Source organism: Danio rerio, chromosome 5, assembly GCF_049306965.1.
Source record: "Danio rerio strain Tuebingen ecotype United States chromosome 5, GRCz12tu, whole genome shotgun sequence".
Lineage (NCBI taxonomy): Eukaryota > Metazoa > Chordata > Actinopteri > Cypriniformes > Danionidae > Danio > Danio rerio.
The window spans coordinates 64,605,479-64,627,403 of record NC_133180.1 but is presented as its reverse complement, the minus strand read 5'-3'; the positions used below and the strand labels follow the sequence as shown (position 1 = coordinate 64,627,403).

Sequence of the window (21,925 nt, the reverse complement as noted above, 5' to 3'; positions counted from 1 at the left end):
AGAGGGCAAATTCCTCACCAAGATAGCGCTCCTTCTCATACTTTAGCATCCACATCAAAGTTCCTGAAAGCAGAGAAGGTCAAGGTGTTCCTGGATTGGCCAGCCCAGTCACCAGGCATGAACATTATTGAGCATGTGTGGGGTAAGATTGAGGAGGAGGTATTAAAGATGAATCCAAAGAATCTTGATGAACTGGTAGTCCTGCGAAAACGCTACTTTGCCATTCCATATGACTTTATTAATAAGTTATTTGAGTCATTACAGAGATGTGTGGATGTAGTCCTCCAAGACTATTGCAGTCATACACAAAATTCTTTTCCCACTGCACCATGACTTTATATTCTATACTGTACATTATTTCTGTTCAGTGACGACTTTTGTCTAAGCAAAGTCGAACCTTACTGTCCTTATTAAATAGTTTGGTGAAATAAACATAATCTAGAGACATTTGCCTTTCATATAAGCCACTTCTGATACCTAATGGTACTTGAAGTCAAGTTATTATTTGTTGGATAGGCAACAAGACTTTTGTCAGGGTAGTATTATTGTTTAAGACTTGAGTGCTAATAGTTGAGGCATTTACTCATTTCTTGTTATGCAAACATGACAGTCATAGTCTATAAAATATCTCTTTTTTTAGAATATTTTTGCTTTTGACAATGATTGGATTTTTACATACACAATACATTTTAAATGTGTGGGGTCAGGGAGTACGAACCTTTTTTTCCTTTTTGTTTTTGAGGCATCATGTTCACCAAAGCTTTATGTAAATATAAATATAAATAATTTAATAAAATGCATCAAAACATAAGTATCTTAAAATATTATAGTTTATACATAATATTATTTTAAGTTTAAAGAAATCAATTGTTTGCCTGGAATTTCTGTATTTGTTTTAAAAAATGATAAAATAAATAAAAACATATGAATAAAATATCTTTCACCCCAGCCCCCATATATATTCATTTATTTTTTATTAGGGTTGTCAAAATTAATTGTTTTTTTCAGTTCACTGTGATGCAGATGCAGACAATTTGGTATCGGTTCAGTAATAGATCCTAACCGGTTATGTACTGACATCATTTATCTCATTCGCTATGTCGCGGTAGAATACTATAGCGTGGGAGGCGAGCATGAGTAATTAAAACACAGAAACTCAGCACAATTCACTGCGTGTGTTTGCTGGACAGTCTTTCACTGACACTGAAGTTACAGCAGAAGCCCCTATTTCACTGCAATTGAGAAACTCAATTTCTCTCTCTCACTGTGTCCCCATTGACCCGATGGCGTGACATTTCCTCTCCTCTCGACTGTTGTAGCGATATTTGTAGATCCTGACACAAGCGTGTCTTCAGAGCAAGTTATCTCCACCGTGTCTGTCATTGATCAGCTGTGAGCGCCACGTCCCTTTATCGAGTCTAACGAGTTTAACAACTCGATCGACAACGTTTAAATAGTGGGTTAATATTTCTGCTTGTTTGTTTGCTTTAAATGCTCATGTTGTTTTGTGCATGCACTTGAGTTTTTTTTTTTTTTTTTGATGGATTCAAAAAGTGTTTTCTGTGAGCAGGTAAAATTAAAGGTACAGTTCACATATCTGACTGCTTGTATTAAAGGACAACATTGTATAACAAATCCATATAAAATGTATTTTTAAAAAAATATACATTTTAATACAAGAATTGTGGTGCTGTAAAGTAAAATATCAAATTGTGTATAAAAGCATCGTCAATGCACTGTGATTCACAGAGATATCCAATTGTACTGAATCGATGGCTTGATAATCATAACCGAACCGTAAGACTAGAGTAGGTTCACACCTCTTTTTTTATACAACATAATATTTTTCATTTCATTTATTTTTATGAACTATTTATTTGATATTTATGGATTAAAATTATTTTTTGAATGTCATTTTTGACCCGCATGATTAATCTATGTGGAATAAAAGTACTAATTTGATAAAGAAAAAAAAAATCCCCATGACCCTAATCACTTTCAATACAGCCCTTATCACAACATTACTGTGTTCAGCTACTGTCCATCAACCATTACACACACAATCACTACACTGTGTGTGAGCAGGAATAGCACAGTCATCTTTATTTGAATCCTCGAGTACTACTTACCAAGTCGTCAACCTTTTCGAGTACTCCGTATCTGTCCATTGCTTTATCCTTGTTTCTCTCTCTCTTTCTGTGTGTGTGTGTGTCTCTCAGGGCTTGTGCAGCGTTGTGTTATCATCCAGAAAGATGAGAATGGCTTTGGGCTGACAGTGAGCGGCGATAACCCTGTGTTTGTACAGCTTGTAAAAGAGGGTAAGAATTCAATCAACATTGTTCATTATTATCCCTGTTTCATCTTTAATTTACAACTTTTTCACATGTGGCTTAAACACACACTTGTCTTCTTAAACTAGCTTGTCATCGATAATTATCTGGTTGTGTAACACCACACTACTGTATAATTGCGACACTGAAGGTGCTAAATACAGTACATAGTCGCTTTTTACAGTGACCAAAGTGTTTATTCAAGCTACATTTAATTGCACTCGCTTGCCTTAAATACTGTACATAAATTCAACAGTTTTATACAAATCTCATGTGTAGAATTTTTTTTCCAGAAAATAGTTATTTACTGAGTAACCAAGTTACTTTTCAGACAAAGTAATTTAATGATGCAATTAGCAATATATTACTTTTTAAAAAGCAACTTTTTAATTTCAGTTTGCTTCATTTTTTTTGCATGTAGATGGAGCTGCCATGCGAGCTGGTGTTCAGACTGGTGACCGGATCATAAAGGTGATGGTTTGATGAAATTCAGACTTATCAGAGTTTAATATGAATTTATTTCGTGTTCTGAGATTTAAAATGACAGCAGTTTTTTGACCAGTCTGTAAAACTGTTGATCAGGGATTTGAGGCTACAATGCACAGAATCTAACAGACTCACCTAATGCTGGCAGAATGCCACGTTCTGCCACCTGCTGGCTAAGAGCAGAAGTATAGATGTGTATTTTTAAATGAGTTCAGAAATCCAATTAGGGTATGGCGTAAATATTCATTTAAAAGTTTGGAGTCAGGTCCAATTTTTTAAATTTTTCTAAAGAAGCATTTATTTAATCTAAATGGCTATATTTTTATAGCAATAGTAGTATTATATGGAAATATATCTATTTTTAACATCATTTGAAGTGCATATCAAAGTGGTTGACAGAAATAAAAACATCATGTAAATCAAAAATGGTTTTGGGTTTAATAATCATAAAATATGGGAATTAAAATATAAATTTTTTTTTTTCAGATTTTGAATTGGAAAAAATGACAGTTTTATTGTTTTAAATAAATATAAGTATTGAAAGTGGTGTGCTTGGATGTAGAAATGCAAACAATAAACAGGTAAAGTATGCTGTTATAAATTATATATGCAGTGAATTATATATAATTGTATATAATAATAAAATATATATAAAATTATACAGCAGTGAAGTACTGCTTTATGTTTAGTATACAACCCTACCATATTAGTCAAACATTTTTTTATTTTAATATGATTAATATATACTATATATATATATATATATATATATATATATATATATATATATATATATATATATATATATATATATATATATATATGTATTATCATATCCTAATAAAGGTCTGAGCCCCTTAAATAAAAATCCTAGAATCGGCCCTGGTGTAATATATGATCAGTCATCCTTAGACGATATGATATTCTTAAAAACAAGATGTTCATCAAGATCAAATGTTTTGAATCAAAACACAAAGATTACAATCAAAAGTGTAGTAGACTTAGACATTCTTTTTCTCCAAAAAAAAAAAAAAGAAAAAGCTTGTAACACATTCATTTAAATTTGGGTGGTAATAGTGCCTTGCAGTGTTGCTCTTAATATTTCAATCTAACGTTTAAAGGGGACCAATTATGCAAATATTACTTTTATTAGGCTTTTTAACAGTTGTGTGATAACAGTCTGTGAATATAACCATCTTCTCATAGTAACAATATATTAATTAACTTTTTTATATTCACACTTTATAAAAACAATCTGCCAAAACACTTCGATTGACATTCTCCCTTTGTACATGTCATCAGAGTGGAAAAGCCCCACCCACTAGTGACTATTTCTACCTCATTAGGACATTAGTCTTTTATTGAATCTGCCACTATGCTGACACATTGTAGCTCTGCCCTGGGAGCCCAATCTCATTTAAATTTAAAGCGACAGTCACCAAAACAGCATAATTAGGATCAAAGCCTAAAAGGGGCAGATTCAAAGAGTTCTGAAACTTCACATACACACTCTAGGAACACCAGAGACTTGTTTTACATCTTGTAAAAATGGTCTACTATTGACACATTCTGATTTAAGCATCATCTATTAATTTATTGTGTGTGCGCATGTTTATTTATTTTTACATACAGGTCAATGGGACGTTAGTTACACATTCAAATCATGTAGAAGTTGTAAAGCTAATAAAATGTAAGTATGCTGCGTCTTTCATGTTTGATCATTTAACAAAATTTTACACGTTTACTTTAAAAAAATGCTGCGCAGTTGTTGATTTCTTTGCACTAAAAAGCTAAATTTTTGTTCAGCGGGCTCGTATGTGGCCCTGACGGTGCTGGGGAGACCGCCTGGCTTGCCTCAGATTCCCCTGTCAGACGGCGAGGGGGAAGAAGGGTCTCCGTTCTCGCTCAGTTCTCCTCACTCCCCAGGGCCCATCGGACCAGAGCGCTCCTGTTCCTCCCCCAGCCCCTCAGAGCGAAAAGCAGCCTCTCTGCCTGTATGGGTAAGAGATCTCTGATAAGTAGCTTTGATCTTCATCAGTCTTTCATAGCTCTTTATGCCTTTTACTACAGTATCTTTTTATGGGTTTCACTGGTTGTGTTTGAGTCGTCACAGCAGCAAAACTCCAGCAGTCACATGCTTGCATACATGTAACAAAACAGTCGATTTATTTAAAACAAAAGGTGATTTCTGGGTGACTAGATTAAGTATTTGGGTTAATAATTGTTTGACTTGTACACTACAATGTTAGTAAGACTTAATTTACTGTTGTTCAGCTGGAAATTCCTACAGAATTCATTGATATGATGCAGTATGTTAAATTGAAGAGTTTAGATGCAAAAAAAAAAACTCTAAATGCCATCTGAAATTTTTCTCTGGCTGTTGTGTGTAGGTTCAGTAATTTTACTCTTATAGCAAATAATAATGAGAAATAACAGATCATAAACATAAAAGGCTGAGAAAAATGCTTATTTGCTACAAAAAATTCAGACAGTACTTAGAGGTTTTTGAATTCTAGCTCTCTTTTAACTCTTCTCTGATATCTACATAGGATGTATGTAACATATTGCAGGTGCAAACATTCTGCAAACATATCTAATTACAACCCTAGAAGGTTTTTTAGAGTCTTCAATTCATACAAATTCATTTACATTGCATTTACATTTAGTCATTTAGCAGACACTTTTTTTTCCAAAGCTACTTCCAATTGAGGAGACATTCAGAAATTCAACTAATTCAATTTCAATAAGAATTTTGGCCTCTAAATAATCCAAATGTAGGCATTTCCAGCAGTCCACGTTCTCCACAAAGCACAATTTTATGTGATAAAAAAAAATCATGTAACATAACGTTTGCAGCATGCGACGTTTTGCGCGTTCATGTGAAGGGGTAGGGGTGTTTCAATTTTCTTTAGCTTGAAGGCGTAGGGCTAAGGGGAGGGGCCAGATAGCTCTTGAAACTGAGATAAAACAAAAAAGCAAAAAAAAAAAAAAACTGGCAACAGAACTGCCAACAAAAGTGATTTAATGTACAAAAGTGAAAACCAGAATAATGCCTATATATATTTATATATATAGGCATTATATATATATATATATATATATATATATATATATATATATATATATATATATATATATATATATATATATATATATATATATATATACATATATATATATATATATACATATATATATACACACACACACACACACACAAAAAAAGAGAAATTTTTACAATAAAAATTTTGGCCCAGCTCTTTCCCATTTATACTGAGCTATATCTCATCAAGTTCACTCTTTTCTCAGAGTAAGGTGGATAGAGAAGATATCTTACGATTTCCATTTTGCAAACACATAGGAAATTTGTTGCTAAAAACACCAGGTAAGAGGTGGATGGCATCTAAAGACTCTTGTTTTATTTTCATATGTTTCTTTCGAGGTGAGGGGTTATTCATGAGTAGGGTTGTAACAATATACCGGTATGACGGTTTACCACGATTTGAACGTGCACGATTATCATACCATGAACAATTGCATATCAACGGTTTTAACCCTTAAAGACCGAGACAGCCGCCCGCGGCTAAAAATAAGTATTGCTCTTAAATGTTTAATAACTTTTGATCCGCTGATCCGATTCATACAATTCAAAGATTGGCATAAAGAAGAGAATCTCAGCTTTCCAGTGCTGTATCACATAACATTCGCGGACTTTCAGAGGCTCCGGAATCAGTGCGGTTACGTCATCAACATTTGACAACGCTGATTTGACAAAGAAACGCTCGTCACTGTGTCTCCGGACAAATCAAACATGATACATTGATGCATAGTCCCTCCTCCATGCCCAGATTGGTTCAAACTCGCTATATCACAACCAATAAGTATAGGTTTCGCTTTTGTTTGTGGACCAAGCTTTTTGAACAACACGGAATGAGAGATAGGCATACATTTATGCGCGGCTAAATAAAACGCAAAAAAAAAAGTTTTTCATGAAATAATTCTCATACTAAGTACTTTTGCATCCACAGCAGCACAGAAACATGACAAAACAGTGACACAGCAAAGACGAACTGCTGCTCTTGCTGTTTTCAAAAGACGCAAATGAAGATGCAGCTGTTTGTCTGCATTGCAGACAACCATATCCAAATCCATATCGATAGACAACCATATCCATGCTGGCACATAAAACCTAAGGATGTTCCATATTGAATCTAGTTTCGTTATGTAACTATTTATAGTATAGTAAATATTTATATCTATTTTTTACTGAGGATTTGCACCATGTTTATTTGGACTTTTTTTGGACTTTGACACATTATTTATTATTTTCTTATTTTTATTTGTTCATTGTAAGTGGTGTTGTTTATAGTAACTAAAATATATTATTTGGAAAAAGTCAAATTTGCTTCACTGTTCTATTATTTTGTAACATTTGTAACATACCGTATACCGCGAAACCGTCAAACCGTGGTATTGTTTTAGACGATTATCATACCGTGAAAAATTCATACCGTTACAACCCTATTCATGAGCTAGAATTGTTTTGTTATATTTCTTTCTTTTTTTTGGCTTCACTATCGTCCTCTTACTCCGGAGAAAAGATTGAACTTAATGAGATATAGCTCAGTATAGAGGGAAAAGATCTGGGCCAAAAAGTAACAAACAAATCAAACAAAATATAAATGTACAAATATCACAAAATTCTCAAAGTGGGCAAAAGTAATGCAAAATAATTTTACCCAAACAAAGTTAATCAAAAACAATGAAAAACAAAATCATGTCTGCAAAAACACACAAAAGCTAGATCAAAGGAGAAATGCGCTCTCCCCTTCGCCCTTCCTGTTGTCCTTTTTATGTTACTGCGCCACATCGCTCAATGATGATGGACCGGTCTCCTGTCCAATCAGCTGTTGTGAAGGTGAACCTAACAGAAATGACAGGCACTGAGAAAGCGAAAGAGAAGGAAAGAGAGAACGGGAGACAAAAACACAATCAATATACAGCCATAACAACCACACTCGAAACCATGTACAAAAGATCAGATGTACAAAATATCCAAGAATACACCATCTACAACGACAATGTTGCTGCACACGGGAGTCAGGAGATGCATAAACTTTGTCATTATTACGAATTTTTACTGCAAACAAGCATATGTTTTAATACATTCAAAACAATGTTCATGTTTTACTGTCATGCTTAAAAAAAAAAAACTAAACTAAAATAAAAACCGCTAGTAACTAGTAATGTTAATGTTATTTTCTTGTATTTACATTGATGAATATGGTCACGGTGTAAATGCACAGTACAGTTACAATCTTATTGCAGCATTATATTGTTATGATAACATGATATCATTGCCTTCAGTGATTTCCTGAAGATAAATATAAACAAAATAACGCAACTGGAATAACTACAGCAGTGACGATCGTTGATCTCATATGAAGAAATTGCTATGACATATGATGATTTGTGCAGGTGTTGTAGTGGTTTCCCATTTCTTAAGGGTAAATTTTAAAGCTCTTTACCTTCATGGCCCGTTTCCACTGAGTGGTACGGTATGCTTTTATGGCCGTTTCCACTGTCAAAAGGAGTACCGAATCGTTACCATACCACTTTTTGGTCACCCTATGCAAAGGGTACCAAAAGGCAGAGCTAGAGGCACAGCTGAACGGTATTGTTTTACAGAGATACGTCATTCGCTCGCACAACAAGCCCCAAGCTCAACCAAACCTTGTCATTGTCGTGATAAACAGCCACAAAGCCAAGAAAAACAAAATCTGCTGTGCCCTGTTGTTGTTTTATGAACCCGTCTAAAAGTGCTAGCGGTTTCACTTTGTACAGAGAGCTTGCGATCACTTCTATATTTAAAATAACAAATTTTTTGAGCTCATATTAATAGCGTGTTCGTGATCATTGAAGTGCTTTGATATCCAATCCTGTCAGAAGGAGACAATTGTGAGAGTGAAGCATGAAAAAACGAAGGAGAAGCTGGAAAAAACAGCAGCAAATGATGCGTCTGCAACCTAAAACATGGACAAACTGCCATGTTTAACTATTATCATCACCTTTTGGACTATTATGAACTCAGAAAGATGGAATTACTTTCTAATAAGAGGCTACATGTGCAGCTGTAGATTACAGACACGTATGAGTGGTTTGCATTGACTGTGGGCTATATTTCATGTTGTTTTTGAACCTAAATAAGGACTAAATGTATGCTGTGTGTAGTTTTTCTGTAAGTGGTAACATATCGGAGACTGTAAGGGTCTGTATTTGTTCATATATGCTGCATTTACTTATTTATTTTATATAACTGCAGACGTTACAGTAGGCTATTTTGTCATTGATCTGCAGTTTTAATCAAATCATGTTCATAGAAAAGTTACTAATGGACATTTATACAGAAGTATTTATGTGTATAAAGCATCTGTTTTATGAGAAGTGCTTCTCATATGTGAACGTACAGCATTTTCTCGAGCGAAAACGATGTTGACTGAAACTGTCTGTCCTGTACACCATGCCCACCAAAAGAGTACCATTGGTACCCTTTTAGCAGTGGAAACGCAAGCCTGATAAAGGTGACCCATACCGACCCGTACCGTACTGTACCACTCAGTGGAAACGGGCCATCACACTCTGTTTCAAGGGGGAAGGCATATGGGTACAAAATAAAATTCTTGTTTTTAAAAGTAGGAAAGAGAACTTGTGCTGTTCTGTGAATGCACTCAGCTTCATAGATGGAACAGAACACAGTAATACAAAGTAATCTCAAGTTGTATGCGTACATGCAAAAATATGTAAAAAAAAAAAAATAAAAAAAAAAAATATATATATATATATATATATATATATATATATATATATATATATATATATATATATATATATGTGTGTGTGTGTGTGTGAGCAATATCACACGAGTAGTAGTTTGGTATGGCTGTATATTGGCACTGGTGGGAGGCCGAGTGCCTTAGTGCCCCCACCAGTGCCGATATACAGCCATAGCGCACTGCTACGAGTGTAATATTGCGTTTATACAACAGTTTGACTGCATAATTGTGTATAAAAAAACAAAATCAAACATGGAGAGTCTCAAAAACCCTTTTGTATGAGGAACTACTTTATTCCGGATTCAAATCATAAGCTGACAGTTAAACAGTTGAGTATGCATCTTTTAAACTTTAGATCTGTAGTGTCTGCTTTTTGCTGAATGTATGTGGGCGGAGTAATACACAAAGGGTAAAGAGGCTGTAGGAGTTCTGATATTGCAGAATATCGCACGGCTATCAGCCAATCAGATTTGAGAACCAGACAGAACTGTTCTATAAATATATATATACATATATATATACGTCACTTACAATTATTCAAATAAACTCTGGATTATGTAATAAATGAACATACAGAGTAACAGTAAATGGGAGCTGTGCGGCTTTGTGACAGTAGTCTATATTCCTTCTGCTGACTGTGCTTATCATTATTAATCACAACAAAAAACAAGGACAAAGTCAATCACTGCTCTTGGCTGAACAACTATTGATAAGACTAGCTTTAATGAGATGCAAATCAAGTTTATTTCTTACAGTGAAGTATTCTTAAAGCACAGTTGGTTTGATTTGTATGTTTTTAGTTTATTGTGTATAGACTGAGTTGAATAAACTAAAGCATCCGCTGTATAAAACATATGCTGGCTAAATTGGCGGTTCATTCCACTGTGGCGACCCCAGTTAAATTAAAGCGACTAGGCTTAAGGAAAATTAATTAATGAATGAATGCGTATAGACTTTTTTTGTTGTTGTTTTTTAACTTTTTTTATCTATTAACTAAAAAACTTAACTTAAAACTTAATTAACTTAAACAAATCTGTTATTATTTTAAATAACTTTACCTACAATATGGACCAAAATTATTGTAATTATCCTATTATTATCATATAATTTTTCCGTAACTGCAGCCCTGAAATGGTCTATTTTTACTTTATTTGGAAGGGTCATGAATATTAATTTCACTAATAATCATACATCAGTTGTTAAATTTAATTCATTGAAACGTTTAATTTCTACTTTATTAATAATCTTTGGTTTCACTTTTGACTTTGATGATAATAAGAAAGGCATAGAAAGCAAGAAATCAGACACTGGAAGGATTTCTGAGGGGTAATTTTATAGTGGACACTTTAAAATGTGTTTAAAATGGGATAGTTCCTCCAAAAATGAAAATTCTGTCATCATTTACTCACCCTTTGCTAGTTCAAAACCTGTTTGAGTTTCTTTCCTCTCCCAAACACAAAAGAAGATAATTTGAAGAACTCTTTAAACCTGTAACCATTGACTTTTATAGTCATTGTTTTTCCTACTGTGGAAGTTGATGGTTACAGGTTTTCAGCTTTCTTCACAACTTCTTCTTTTGTTTTCAACAGAATAAAGAAGCTCAGTTTGAAACCACACCAAAGTGAGTAAATGGTGGGTTAATTTTCATTTTTGGACAATGTATCCCTTTAAAATCAAAAAAAGTAATTTAATATTGGCATAATTATGTTGTCATTATATCATAATACTATTTTAATCATAGTACTATTTAATTATGTTGTAATTATATCATAAAACTTTTTTTAATTAAAAGTAAATGTTGCTTTTGGTGAGCATTTTCTTTTAGGGCAGTTCATAATTTTACTTCTCCAAAAAAAGTAGTACTGAATGTTATGGTGCGTATGTTTACTGTTTATTTTCGTCATTGTCCAAGTAGTTTTGAGAACTGAAACTCCCCCTAATAATGCTGAAATCATGTAGAGCTTACACATGCGCTGTGAATACTGCTATTTGGTGATGTGTTAAATTAGTTTAGAACATGAGGAAACTATTTTTTTTATAATTTGCAGAACTGAAGCTATTATTATCGACAGAATCATGCGATGTTAGGACTGAGCTCATACACATCATAACTGTACATGTAGCAACCACGACGGAAGACGTGTAAATAACCAGAGCCACTGTGATGTTTGATCAATTACAGGGCATAACAGAGGACTACAGAAACCCTACATCTAAACTACTGAAGGAAATCCAGGACATTCCACAGAACCAGAACCAAGAGCAGCTCAGCAAACCCACTGGACAGGTACATACATCGCTGTGTTCAGACATTTCGTCACTTTAGAATTATAAGGTTCTTTCTGACATTTTTGTCAAAATTTAATTATTGACATATTTTTTAAATGACATCTTATTTAAATCATGCGGTGTTTTTTATAAGTTGTTTACATTTTAAGACTTTTTATTAAAAAAAACAAATGTCACACATAATATTTGCTATATGTAATGCAAAAACTCTGAAGCTCATTATCTCAAAATCATTCAGAATGCAAATAGAACCTTATAATTCCAAGGTGATGATTTACTGAAAAAGTTTTTTGCATTACGCTAATGGTTCAGGGTTAAATGTGTTTTTTATACATTTTATAAAAATCTTTCATCTATAAATGTCAGTTCATCAAACTAGAAGCAAAGTAGAGTTCAGTACGGGTCACCTTTATCAGTCTTGTGTCTCCACTGCCAGAGGGTACCAAAATCTCACACAGCATACATTTAGGCCTAATTTGGGTTCAGAAACAGCCTGCAACATATAGCCTACAGTTAGTGCAAACCTTTCATCTGTGTCTTTAATCTTCGCCAGCACATGTAACCTCTGTTAGAGAGTAATTACGTCATTTCGAGTTCATAAAAGTCCAAAAGGCGATAATAGTTAAACATGGCATTTTGTTAATGTTTTAGGTTGCTGAAAGAATCATTTGCTCCTTTATTTTTTTCGGCTTCTCTTTTGTTTTTTGCGATTCACTCTCCCGTTTGTCCGTTTCTAAAAGGATTGGATGTCAGAAGCACTTCAATAATCACGCATTATTATCATCAGCTCAAGAAGTTTGTTATTTCAAATATAGACGCGTGGCAAGTGCTCACTAGAGAAAGTGAAACCACTCATGCTTTTAGACGCCTCATAAACAACAGGACACGCAGATTCTACTCTTCTTCTTGACTTTGTGGCTGTTCTTCAAGATGATGACAAGCTAGGGTTGACCATGGCTCATTATTATATGTGTATATTGTACCGGTGTAATGTCTCGGCTATGTATTTAAAAATGGCACTTTATTTGTTTTTATTTTTCCGGCTTGTGTACACGCTAGTGGCACATCTCTGTAAACCAATAGCGTTCAGCTTTTCCTTTTGGTACCATTTTGTTGTGCTAGGTATCCTTTGGAAAGGGTACCTAATAAGTGGTACGGTACGATTTGCTTTTAGGTACCTTTTGACAATGGAAAAGGCCATAAAAGCGTACCGAACCGTACCGCACCACTCAGTGGAAATGGGCCTTTAGATTATTTTTTTTCAGCAAAGCACTGTTATCAAGATTGTGTTATCTTTAGTTTGTGACATAATTGCTAATATCTACAATCAGTAATGCTTATAATGTAAAATGTTATTTGTATTATTAAAATATGTGGAATTTTAGACATACTGTGAAAATGTCCTTGCTCTGTTAAACATCATTTGGGAAATATTTAAAAAGAAAAAAATAAATAAATGGGGCTAATAATTCTGACTTCAGCTGTATGTCTTTAAAGCCATAGTTCATTCGAAAATGAACATTTAAATACATTAGCACATACAAAAACAGTCTCAGCTACCTGTATGCAGTAGAAAACAAATAGAACATTTACAAACCAGTAAACAGGATAATACGGTCAGGCTGGGAGTTAAAATATACACCATAGAATAGTAATCAGGTTGAATTATTAATGTTAGGCCAAAAAGGTGTCCTTAGCTGCTAAAGGTTATCTGAATTTTTATGTATGTCATAGCTGAGTTTGTCCTCAAGTGGTTTTAAATCTTTATGAGTTTCTTTCTTTTGTTGAACACATGAAGTAAGATATTTTGAAGAATGCTGAAAACCTGTAACCATTGACTTCCATAGTAGGAAACACAATTATTGTGGAAGTCAGTGGTAACAGATTTTTAGTTTTCTTAATATATATATATATAAATTTTTTATAATATTTTTAATTAACAGAAATAAGAAAATAAGGCAGGTTTGAAACAAGCGAAGGTTTACTCTCAAACAATGACAGAATTTTGGGTAGCACATATTAAACAGGAACTAGTGAAACTGTAAATAAACTATAAATAGGATTTATAATATGAAGTAAATATTAAGTATGAACTTAAATAAGCAACAAATCTGGTTTTAACCAAATAACTTAGACTTAATAAAACCTATATTTAAAAACTAATACAAATGACAAAGAAATTGTTTATAATGATCCAATTTTTAAATTAGATCGGAATGAAATAAATATAAAAGCCTAACCAAACATGATGGGATGCGAGTCCAGTCGTGACAAATTTGACACCATTAAATCAACTGCAAACGAGATCGTGGGTGAGTTATTTCTCTACAGGCACACTGCTGTCTTGATATAAATTGGATAAGTAGATAATTAAATTACTGCAAATTATACAATTTTAAAATTATACACAGACAGTTGCTGAGCTGTCAGACATGAAACCATTTCAAAAACAAAATCCATTGTTGCTAGTCGGGTCTAATCTGGTAAATATAAAAGCATAAAATGAAAGAGACACCTTTTACACCACGTCGCAGTATTGCATCATGTTTAATCTAGGACACTGTTTGTTTTGGTTTTCTCAGTCAGTTTTTCTATTTGACTTGTTTTACTTTCAATCCAGTTTTCTTGTAATCGTACGTTACAAAAGAATTTAAAGTAAATGTTGCATAAGATGAATTTTTATTATTTTTGTTTTTTACATTCAGTTGCATCAACAAATGAAGGCAGAAAATAGATAAAACCTGGCCTCTCTGGGCTTCAGTTATTATTTTTTACACTTCTGTTCATTAACCACTAGTGGTGCCGACTTTTCACTTCACTTTCTGGAAATATGTCATGATGCAACAGTCAAAACAAATGTTTGTTTATGTTGTAGGATGAATCCATATCTCCGAGACCAGGTGAAGGAGAGCTGGAGGATTTTAGTGGAGATGTGGATCGACCCCCTTCCTGGCAGGGTGATGCTGGGACGGAGCCATTATGGACCAACAATAACATGACTCCAGTCAGTACACCTCCTAAATATTTGATCTTACCACTAAGAGTTCTCCTAAAAAGCAGTAAAAGTTTTTGGATAAGAGGTTTCTCTTAAAACCTATTCACAGACAAACTTTTACCAAGGGAGAAATCAGAGAGAAGTCTTGGGTTACCGAACGCATTTCCTAAACTGCTTTTCGATTGGTCAGAATTAACGTGTGGGAAAATGCCAATGGAACTCCCACAAGTAAACAAGCCTGCAGACACAAAATGTCTGTTTTTACTATGGAGGGACGACTGCGCTGGACGATTGTATCCCTGGTCATAGTATACTATATAGTTTGTATACATCACTTTAGACAAACTATACATTTCGAGAATGAAGCGCTGCTGCAGCTGGAAAACAATGTTCTAATGCATTGCAAACGGCGAAGGTGCATTGCAAGTCACTTCAGGAGGCGTGAGTTAATTTTGCGAAACTGAGACATGGTCATCCTGCGAAAATATTGGTCTAAAGATATGTGGTATACAGGTAAATAGGGTAAGCTAAAATTGTCCTTAGTGTATGTGTGTGATTGAGAGTGTATATGTGTTCCCCAGAGATGGGTTGCAGCTGGAAGGGCATTCGCTGCGAAAAACATATGCTGGATAAGTTGGTGGTTCATTCCGCTGTGGTGACTGAGGATTAATAAAGGGACTAAGACGAAAAGAAAATGAATGAATGAACTATAATATGCAGACCCTTCAGGATTTTACGATTATCCAAAATATTTTTTTAATTTGCTGCAAATTTTCCACATATTTTAGACAGTCTGGACACTTCAAACTTCTGCTGTGCCACAGAGCAACATCTATGTAGTGTTACTTTAAAAAACATAGTTTTCACAAATAAAATAGTCTTGCCAAGTGTGCAAAGCATGGAGTTGTTAATACACGTTCATCATCTATTGTGTGATTCGCGTCATGTCGCAAAACGCATTTAAAGCCTGATTGAACTAGGGCATGTGAGTTGTATCACCTGCTAAACTTCTACATATTTTATATATGCATCCTGTTGTCATATGTGTTGTGTTGTCCCTCTCACACACACACACACACACACATTGTAAGCTTGCATGCTCTACATCATGTCCCGCAACATATTCAAATAGCCGTCAAACCACACTGAAGCATTATTTTTAAACAGTTGGTTTCATTTTCAAATGATGAAAAAGTCAAGGTTTTAAAAATGTCAAGGTTTTAAAACCGCCAAAATTTTCTGCTATACCGCTCAATGTTTCCTTTAGGATTATTTTTCAGCTGTGTCGGTAGACTCTGTTGGGCCTTTTACACAGATCTACCAACTAACTGGCGTAATTTTAATGTCAAATGTCCTGAGCGCAGTCGAGATCGCATTTATGTAATACAAGCTTGCGAATCTCTTTGCTTGCGCCCCGATTTCCTCTCTTCAAGCTCAAAACGTCTTGCATACCCTCAAATAGGCTATACACTGCTCAAGTGCAGATTTTCTTGTGCGCTCTCAAATAAACATTCATCTAAAGGGTTAAACAAATAACGCACAGCACATCTACGATTGCAGAAAAGTTTAAACTTATAATTCACTTACCTTTCTAAATGTTTTGGTGTGATTATAACCGGCCAATAAACAAAAAAATGACTGAATGTTTTAAATTTAAAGTTTAAAATTTCTCATTTAATTTCTCATTAAATTTCTCTGTAATGTAGCTGTGGCGGGATGAATTTTGGTGTGGCGCCCTGCCATAGAGTATTCAATGTAGCGGAAGCCATGCTGTTCCTACGGTACAGCAGGATATGTATGATTTTGTTTTGTTTTATTTTTTAGGACAACAGTATCTCCAGCAGAAGAATGTAAATGCTGTTTAAAATGATAAATAAATCAGTGTTTTTGAAGCTAAAAAAGACAGCAGAAGTCAATGATTAATTTGAATTATTTAGCCTGACATATTTACTGTTCCAAAATGTTTTAAATGTTTCTCAAAATAAAATATTTTGTTTTTAAAAATGGAAAAACGATTTTTTGTTTTTTACCCAGACAATTAAAAAGGCTATATTTTAGAGCAGGAATCATGATAACGTTATGTTTTTATCCAACGTTATTATATTGTCCGAATCTTATACCAGCCCATTCCTAATATAAATTACAGAAATCAATGATTGTTAAGGTTACAATATTAAACAAGTTTTAACGTGCACATTTGTGTATATTTTACAGCAAAACAATAAAATAAATTCCACAAATTTAGCAAAAGCTTTCCACATCAGGCACTAACTAACACATACTAATGAGAATTTAAGGTTACCTATTGTATTGTATCATCCTTTTTATTTTAATATTTTAATTTATATATTTTAAGTATTTACAGCCTTTGCCGTGAAGCTGTAAGTTGAGCTAAGGTACATTCTGTTTCCACTGATCATTCTTGAATGTTTCAGCAGCTTATTTGGAGTTCACCTGTGGTAAATTCAGTTGATTGGACATGATTTGAAAAGGGATACACCTGTCTATATAAGGTCCCAGGTCCCAACTGGAAGGCTAGTGAGGATAGAAGGAAAGATGAATACAGCAATGTACAGAGACATCCTAAATGAAAACCTGCTTCAAAGTGCTCTTGACCTTAAAATGGGGCGACAGTTAATCTTCCAGCAGGACCCAAGCAATGACCCAAAGCACACTGCCAAAATATCAATGAAGTAGCTTCACAACAACTCAGTGAATGTCCTTGAGTGGCCCAGCCAGAGCATATGCCTAAATCCTATTGAACATATCGAGAGAGATCTGAAAATCTCTCACCGTCACACACCGTCACTTCCCATCAAACCTGAGAGAGCTTGAGAGGTACTGTTATGGGCAAAAATTTCCAAAGCCAGATGTGCCAGGCTTGTGGCATCATATTCAAAAAGACTTGAGGCTGTAATTGCTGCCAAAGGTACATCAACAAAGTATTAAGCAAAGGCGGTGAATACTTATGTAATTGCTATTTTTTCAGGCTTTTTTTATTATTAATTCGCATTAATTTCAAAAAATCTTTTTTTCACATTGTCATTATTGGGTATTGTGTGTAGAATTTAGAGGAAATTAATGGATTCAATCCATTTTGGAATAAGGCTGTAACAAAAAATGTGGGAAAAGTGAAGCTCTATGAATACTTGCTGGATGCACTGTATATTTTGAAGTAAACCATCGAGGACAAAAACACAATAAAGCCATTGGTTTGATTCCTTTGTGGTCCTCGCGGTTAATAACAAAGTGTTGCTGCAAAGTACAGTTAATGCATAAACAGTACCTCCACATTTTAAAACTGGAACAAAAATTATTCATAATTCATGCTATAAATAAAAAAAGTAATAATTAATTAAAATGCAGATGTCTGCTGCTTTTGTTGAGTTGACATTTGCTGCCCTTTGCTCCCTGCAGGTTACTCCTTGTCTTTTCCCAGAGAGCCCATGCCAAAGAGAGACCCCCTGCCACAGCCCAAAGACCACACCTCGAGACAGCCTCAACTCCTGTCCCTCGCCGGATGCAGAAGACACACCTGACCTAGTGAGACATCTTTAAACTTCTTGACTTAATGGGTCGTTTCTCTGCACTCTGCTTAAATTGTGTATTTCTCATGTAGGATTCTCAGTCAAGTGTAGGGAGCCCTTGCTCTCGTCCTGTAGCACATATCATCGGTGCTGAGGATGAAGACTTTGGCAAAGAGCAGGAACAGGTTAGTGTGACACTGGCTTGGTTGTAGTGTGTGCTTTTTGTCCCCGCAGGATCTACTCTTAAGAACTGTATCATACACCCGGCGTAATGCGGCACAAGGCGCGATGCAATTGTTGTTTGCTAGTTTCAGCTTGGCGCAAGAGTAGTTTTGATGCTTTGCACCACACTGTTTAAATAGCAAATGCATTTGCGCTCATATGTGCGCCCATAGCTGTTGTGGTCTAAAAGAGGAGGCGTGTTATGGCGCGTTGCTATTTTGAGGATCTAAAATAAACTGTTCAATAGATCAGATCAAAGCTGGTCTAAAGTCCAGCGCAGAGCGTGTTATTTGTGTGCCTCGCTTGCACACTGCTTAATACACAGGGTGTACAGCAATACACAAAAATCTTTACAAATGCAAAATAATTAATAAAATAATAAAAGATAAATATAATGTATAAAACTATACTTTTTTTGTATTACTTTATAATACCCAAACGTCTGATTAGCTTTTCATATAAAAGGACATTGCACAGATATTGATATATCTTGATGTTTTTACACTACACATTATTTGATTCTAACAGGCTTAGTTTACAGTATTTGCTATGTTTACATTGTTCTACTTGCATTAAATCTAAATCCCAAATTTCAGAAATGACAACAGATTATTAAGATTAAGATAATGTAAATTTTATTTTATTGATTAAAGCACTTACATCCATTCATTTTCCTTCTGCTTTTTCCCTGGTTTATCACAGTGGAATGAACCACCACTTACATGAAAGATTTATGTATTTTTAATTTTAGGTGGTGTGTGTATTGTGTTTGCATCTTTAGTGATTTTCAACTAATTACAATGTCTTGTCCCGATAGGTAGATTTAGAGGTTTTTGCAAAAACAGCACAAGTGGATTTAGCTGGTTTTGACGCAAAAGAAAATCTAACTTGTTAAAAACCAAAAAATTGTCTAAAGTGACATTTCAAAAAAAAAAATTTATTTTATTTACTAGCTAAGAACCTTATCATTACATAAAAAATGAAACTTCTGAACCTAATTATAGGAGCCTGATAGAAAATGCTAATTTACAAGAAAAGAGGTCTAATATATTTAGAGGGTTTTGCATCTAAACTCTTCAAATATTAGATCACAACATTCCCACATCTTATCTGGAACACACAATGGCTCTAATAAAGCACCGACGATCATTCTGGCAGCCAGGAACAGTGAATAAAAATGTTCTGGAAAGCAATTTTTATTTTTGAAAGTGATTTTGTGTATATCCATTGTTTTAGAGGGGATGTATAATCATAAGAGCCAGGAAGAGGAGGGAGTTCTGTTTGCATACATCAATGTTTTGAACTTGATGTAGGCTGTTTGTTGTTACAGAGAGGTGTGACCAATGCCGAATCAATACAATTAACATAGTTGAACTATGCCTGAACCAATACTTCAAAAAAATAAAATAAAAATGCACAAAACATTATTGGTAAAGTTTAAAATAGGCATATATATATATATATATATATATATATATATATATATATATATATGATATATATGTTTAAAAAAATGTGAGTTAGAAATACAGGAGCATCCGATTAACAATAAAAAAATTAAATCCGCCAAGGTTTTGCCAAAAACACATATACACAAATTGAAACATCTGTTATTAATTACTTACTCTCATGTCATTCCAATTCCGAAATTTTTGTTTATCTTTGGAACGCAAATTAAGATATTTAGATACTTTTGTAAAAGTATTTGTATAGTGTTTTAGAGATCTGATCTCTCTATCCATCATCATGAAGAACAATAATAATACACAAATTTGTGCTTGTACTGTAAATAACTTTGTCTGTCTTCAGATGAATGGCCAGTGTAGCTGTTTTCAGAGCATAGACCTCCTGAAATCTCGACCTGCTCACCTGGCAGCTTTCATCCATCACGTAGTCTCTCAGTTTGACCCTGCACCGCTGGTGAGATCCATCACCCCTCTTACTCACAAACCTGAAATTTCCAGGCATATAACAGAAATGTTTATAAATGTTCCACAAATCACTCTTGCATGCTTATGGTTTGGTCTCGGATCAGATGAGTCACTTAAACGGTCTCTTCTCGCTCTGCAGCTCTGCTACCTCTACGCTGATCTTTACAAACAATCCAGCACCAAAGAGACACGACGAATCCTCATGGATACCTTCTTCATAGACAAAACAGCTGTGAGGGAACTTACGACAGCATCAGCTTGTTTTGAATGTCATAGATGATGTGGTTTCTGAACAGCTGTGTTTTTGTTTTGTTTTTTCGTACAGAATTTGAAAGTAACAGTACCTGAATCCATCATCGCTGACCTGGGTAAGTTGAGTCTTTTAAAGACTTTTTCTGTCAGTTAAATAAAAGATGTTTAATAATGGAATTGAACGCTTTATAATGATGTTTTGTCATCCTAAAACTTGACTTTCAACATAAACTGAGTCTTACAATGCATCCGGTAGGTATTCATAGCACTTCACTTTTTTCACATTTTATGTTACAGTCTTAATGCAAAATTGATTAATATAATTAATTTTCTCAGAATTCTACACACAATACCCCATAATGACAATGTGAAAAAAAGATTTTGAAAGATTTTGAAATTTCTGCAAATGTATTAAATATAAAAAAAACTAAAAAATCATGTGTACATAAGTATTTACAACCTTTGCCATGAAGCTTTAAGTTGAGCTCAGGTACATTCTGTTTCCACTTATAATGTTTTAGATGTTTCAGCAGCTTAATCGGAGTTCACCTGTGGTAAATTCAGTTGACTGGACATGACTTGAAAAGGCATACACCTGTCTATATAAGGTCCCAGGGTTGATGGTGCTTGTCAAAGCTCAAACCAAGCATAAAGGCAAAGGAATTGTCTGTAGGAAGCTGGGGAAGGTTACAGAAAAAATTCTGCTGCTCCAGTGGGCACAGTGGCCTCCATCATCCGTAGGTGGAAGATGTTTGGAAGCACCAGGACTCTTCCTAGAGCTGGCCGGCAATCTAAGCTGAGTGATTGGGGGAGAAGGGTAATCAATAATCCGATGGTCACTGTGTCTGAGCTCCAGCGTTCTTCTGTGGAGAGAGGAGAACCTTACAGAAGGACAACCATCTGTGCAGCAATCCACCAATCAGGCCTGTATGATAGAATGGCCAGACGGAAGGCATTCCTTGCCTGGAATTTACCAAAATCCATCTGAAGGACTCTCAGACCATAAGAAACAAAATTCTCTCGTCTGATGAGACTAAAATTTAACTCTTTGGAGTGAATT

The 21,925-nt window shown here is 34.5% G+C and overlaps 1 protein-coding gene across 8 annotated transcripts in view; it reads left to right on the top strand.

Annotated features, from left to right (window-relative positions):
- The window catches only part of arhgef12b (Rho guanine nucleotide exchange factor (GEF) 12b), a 135,121-nt gene that overhangs the window by 66,365 nt on the left and 46,831 nt on the right, over nt 1-21,925 (top strand). For 4 of the 8 annotated variants that reach the window (XM_073951514.1, XM_009301887.5, XM_009301886.5 and 1 more), the window contains 11 exons: nt 2,220-2,318; nt 2,752-2,801; nt 4,449-4,506; nt 4,623-4,816; nt 11,832-11,936; nt 14,814-14,942; nt 18,351-18,476; nt 18,553-18,645; nt 20,492-20,602; nt 20,753-20,845; nt 20,939-20,981. In XM_073951514.1, the coding sequence (XP_073807615.1) occupies nt 2,220-2,318; nt 2,752-2,801; nt 4,449-4,506; nt 4,623-4,816; nt 11,832-11,936; nt 14,814-14,942; nt 18,351-18,476; nt 18,553-18,645; nt 20,492-20,602; nt 20,753-20,845; nt 20,939-20,981 (1,101 nt within the window). The remainder of the gene's footprint in view (nt 1-2,219; nt 2,319-2,751; nt 2,802-4,448; nt 4,507-4,622; nt 4,817-11,831; nt 11,937-14,813; nt 14,943-18,350; nt 18,477-18,552; nt 18,646-20,491; nt 20,603-20,752; nt 20,846-20,938; nt 20,982-21,925) is intronic. The other 4 variants (XM_073951518.1, XM_073951517.1, XM_073951516.1 and 1 more) reach the window with 1 other exon arrangement.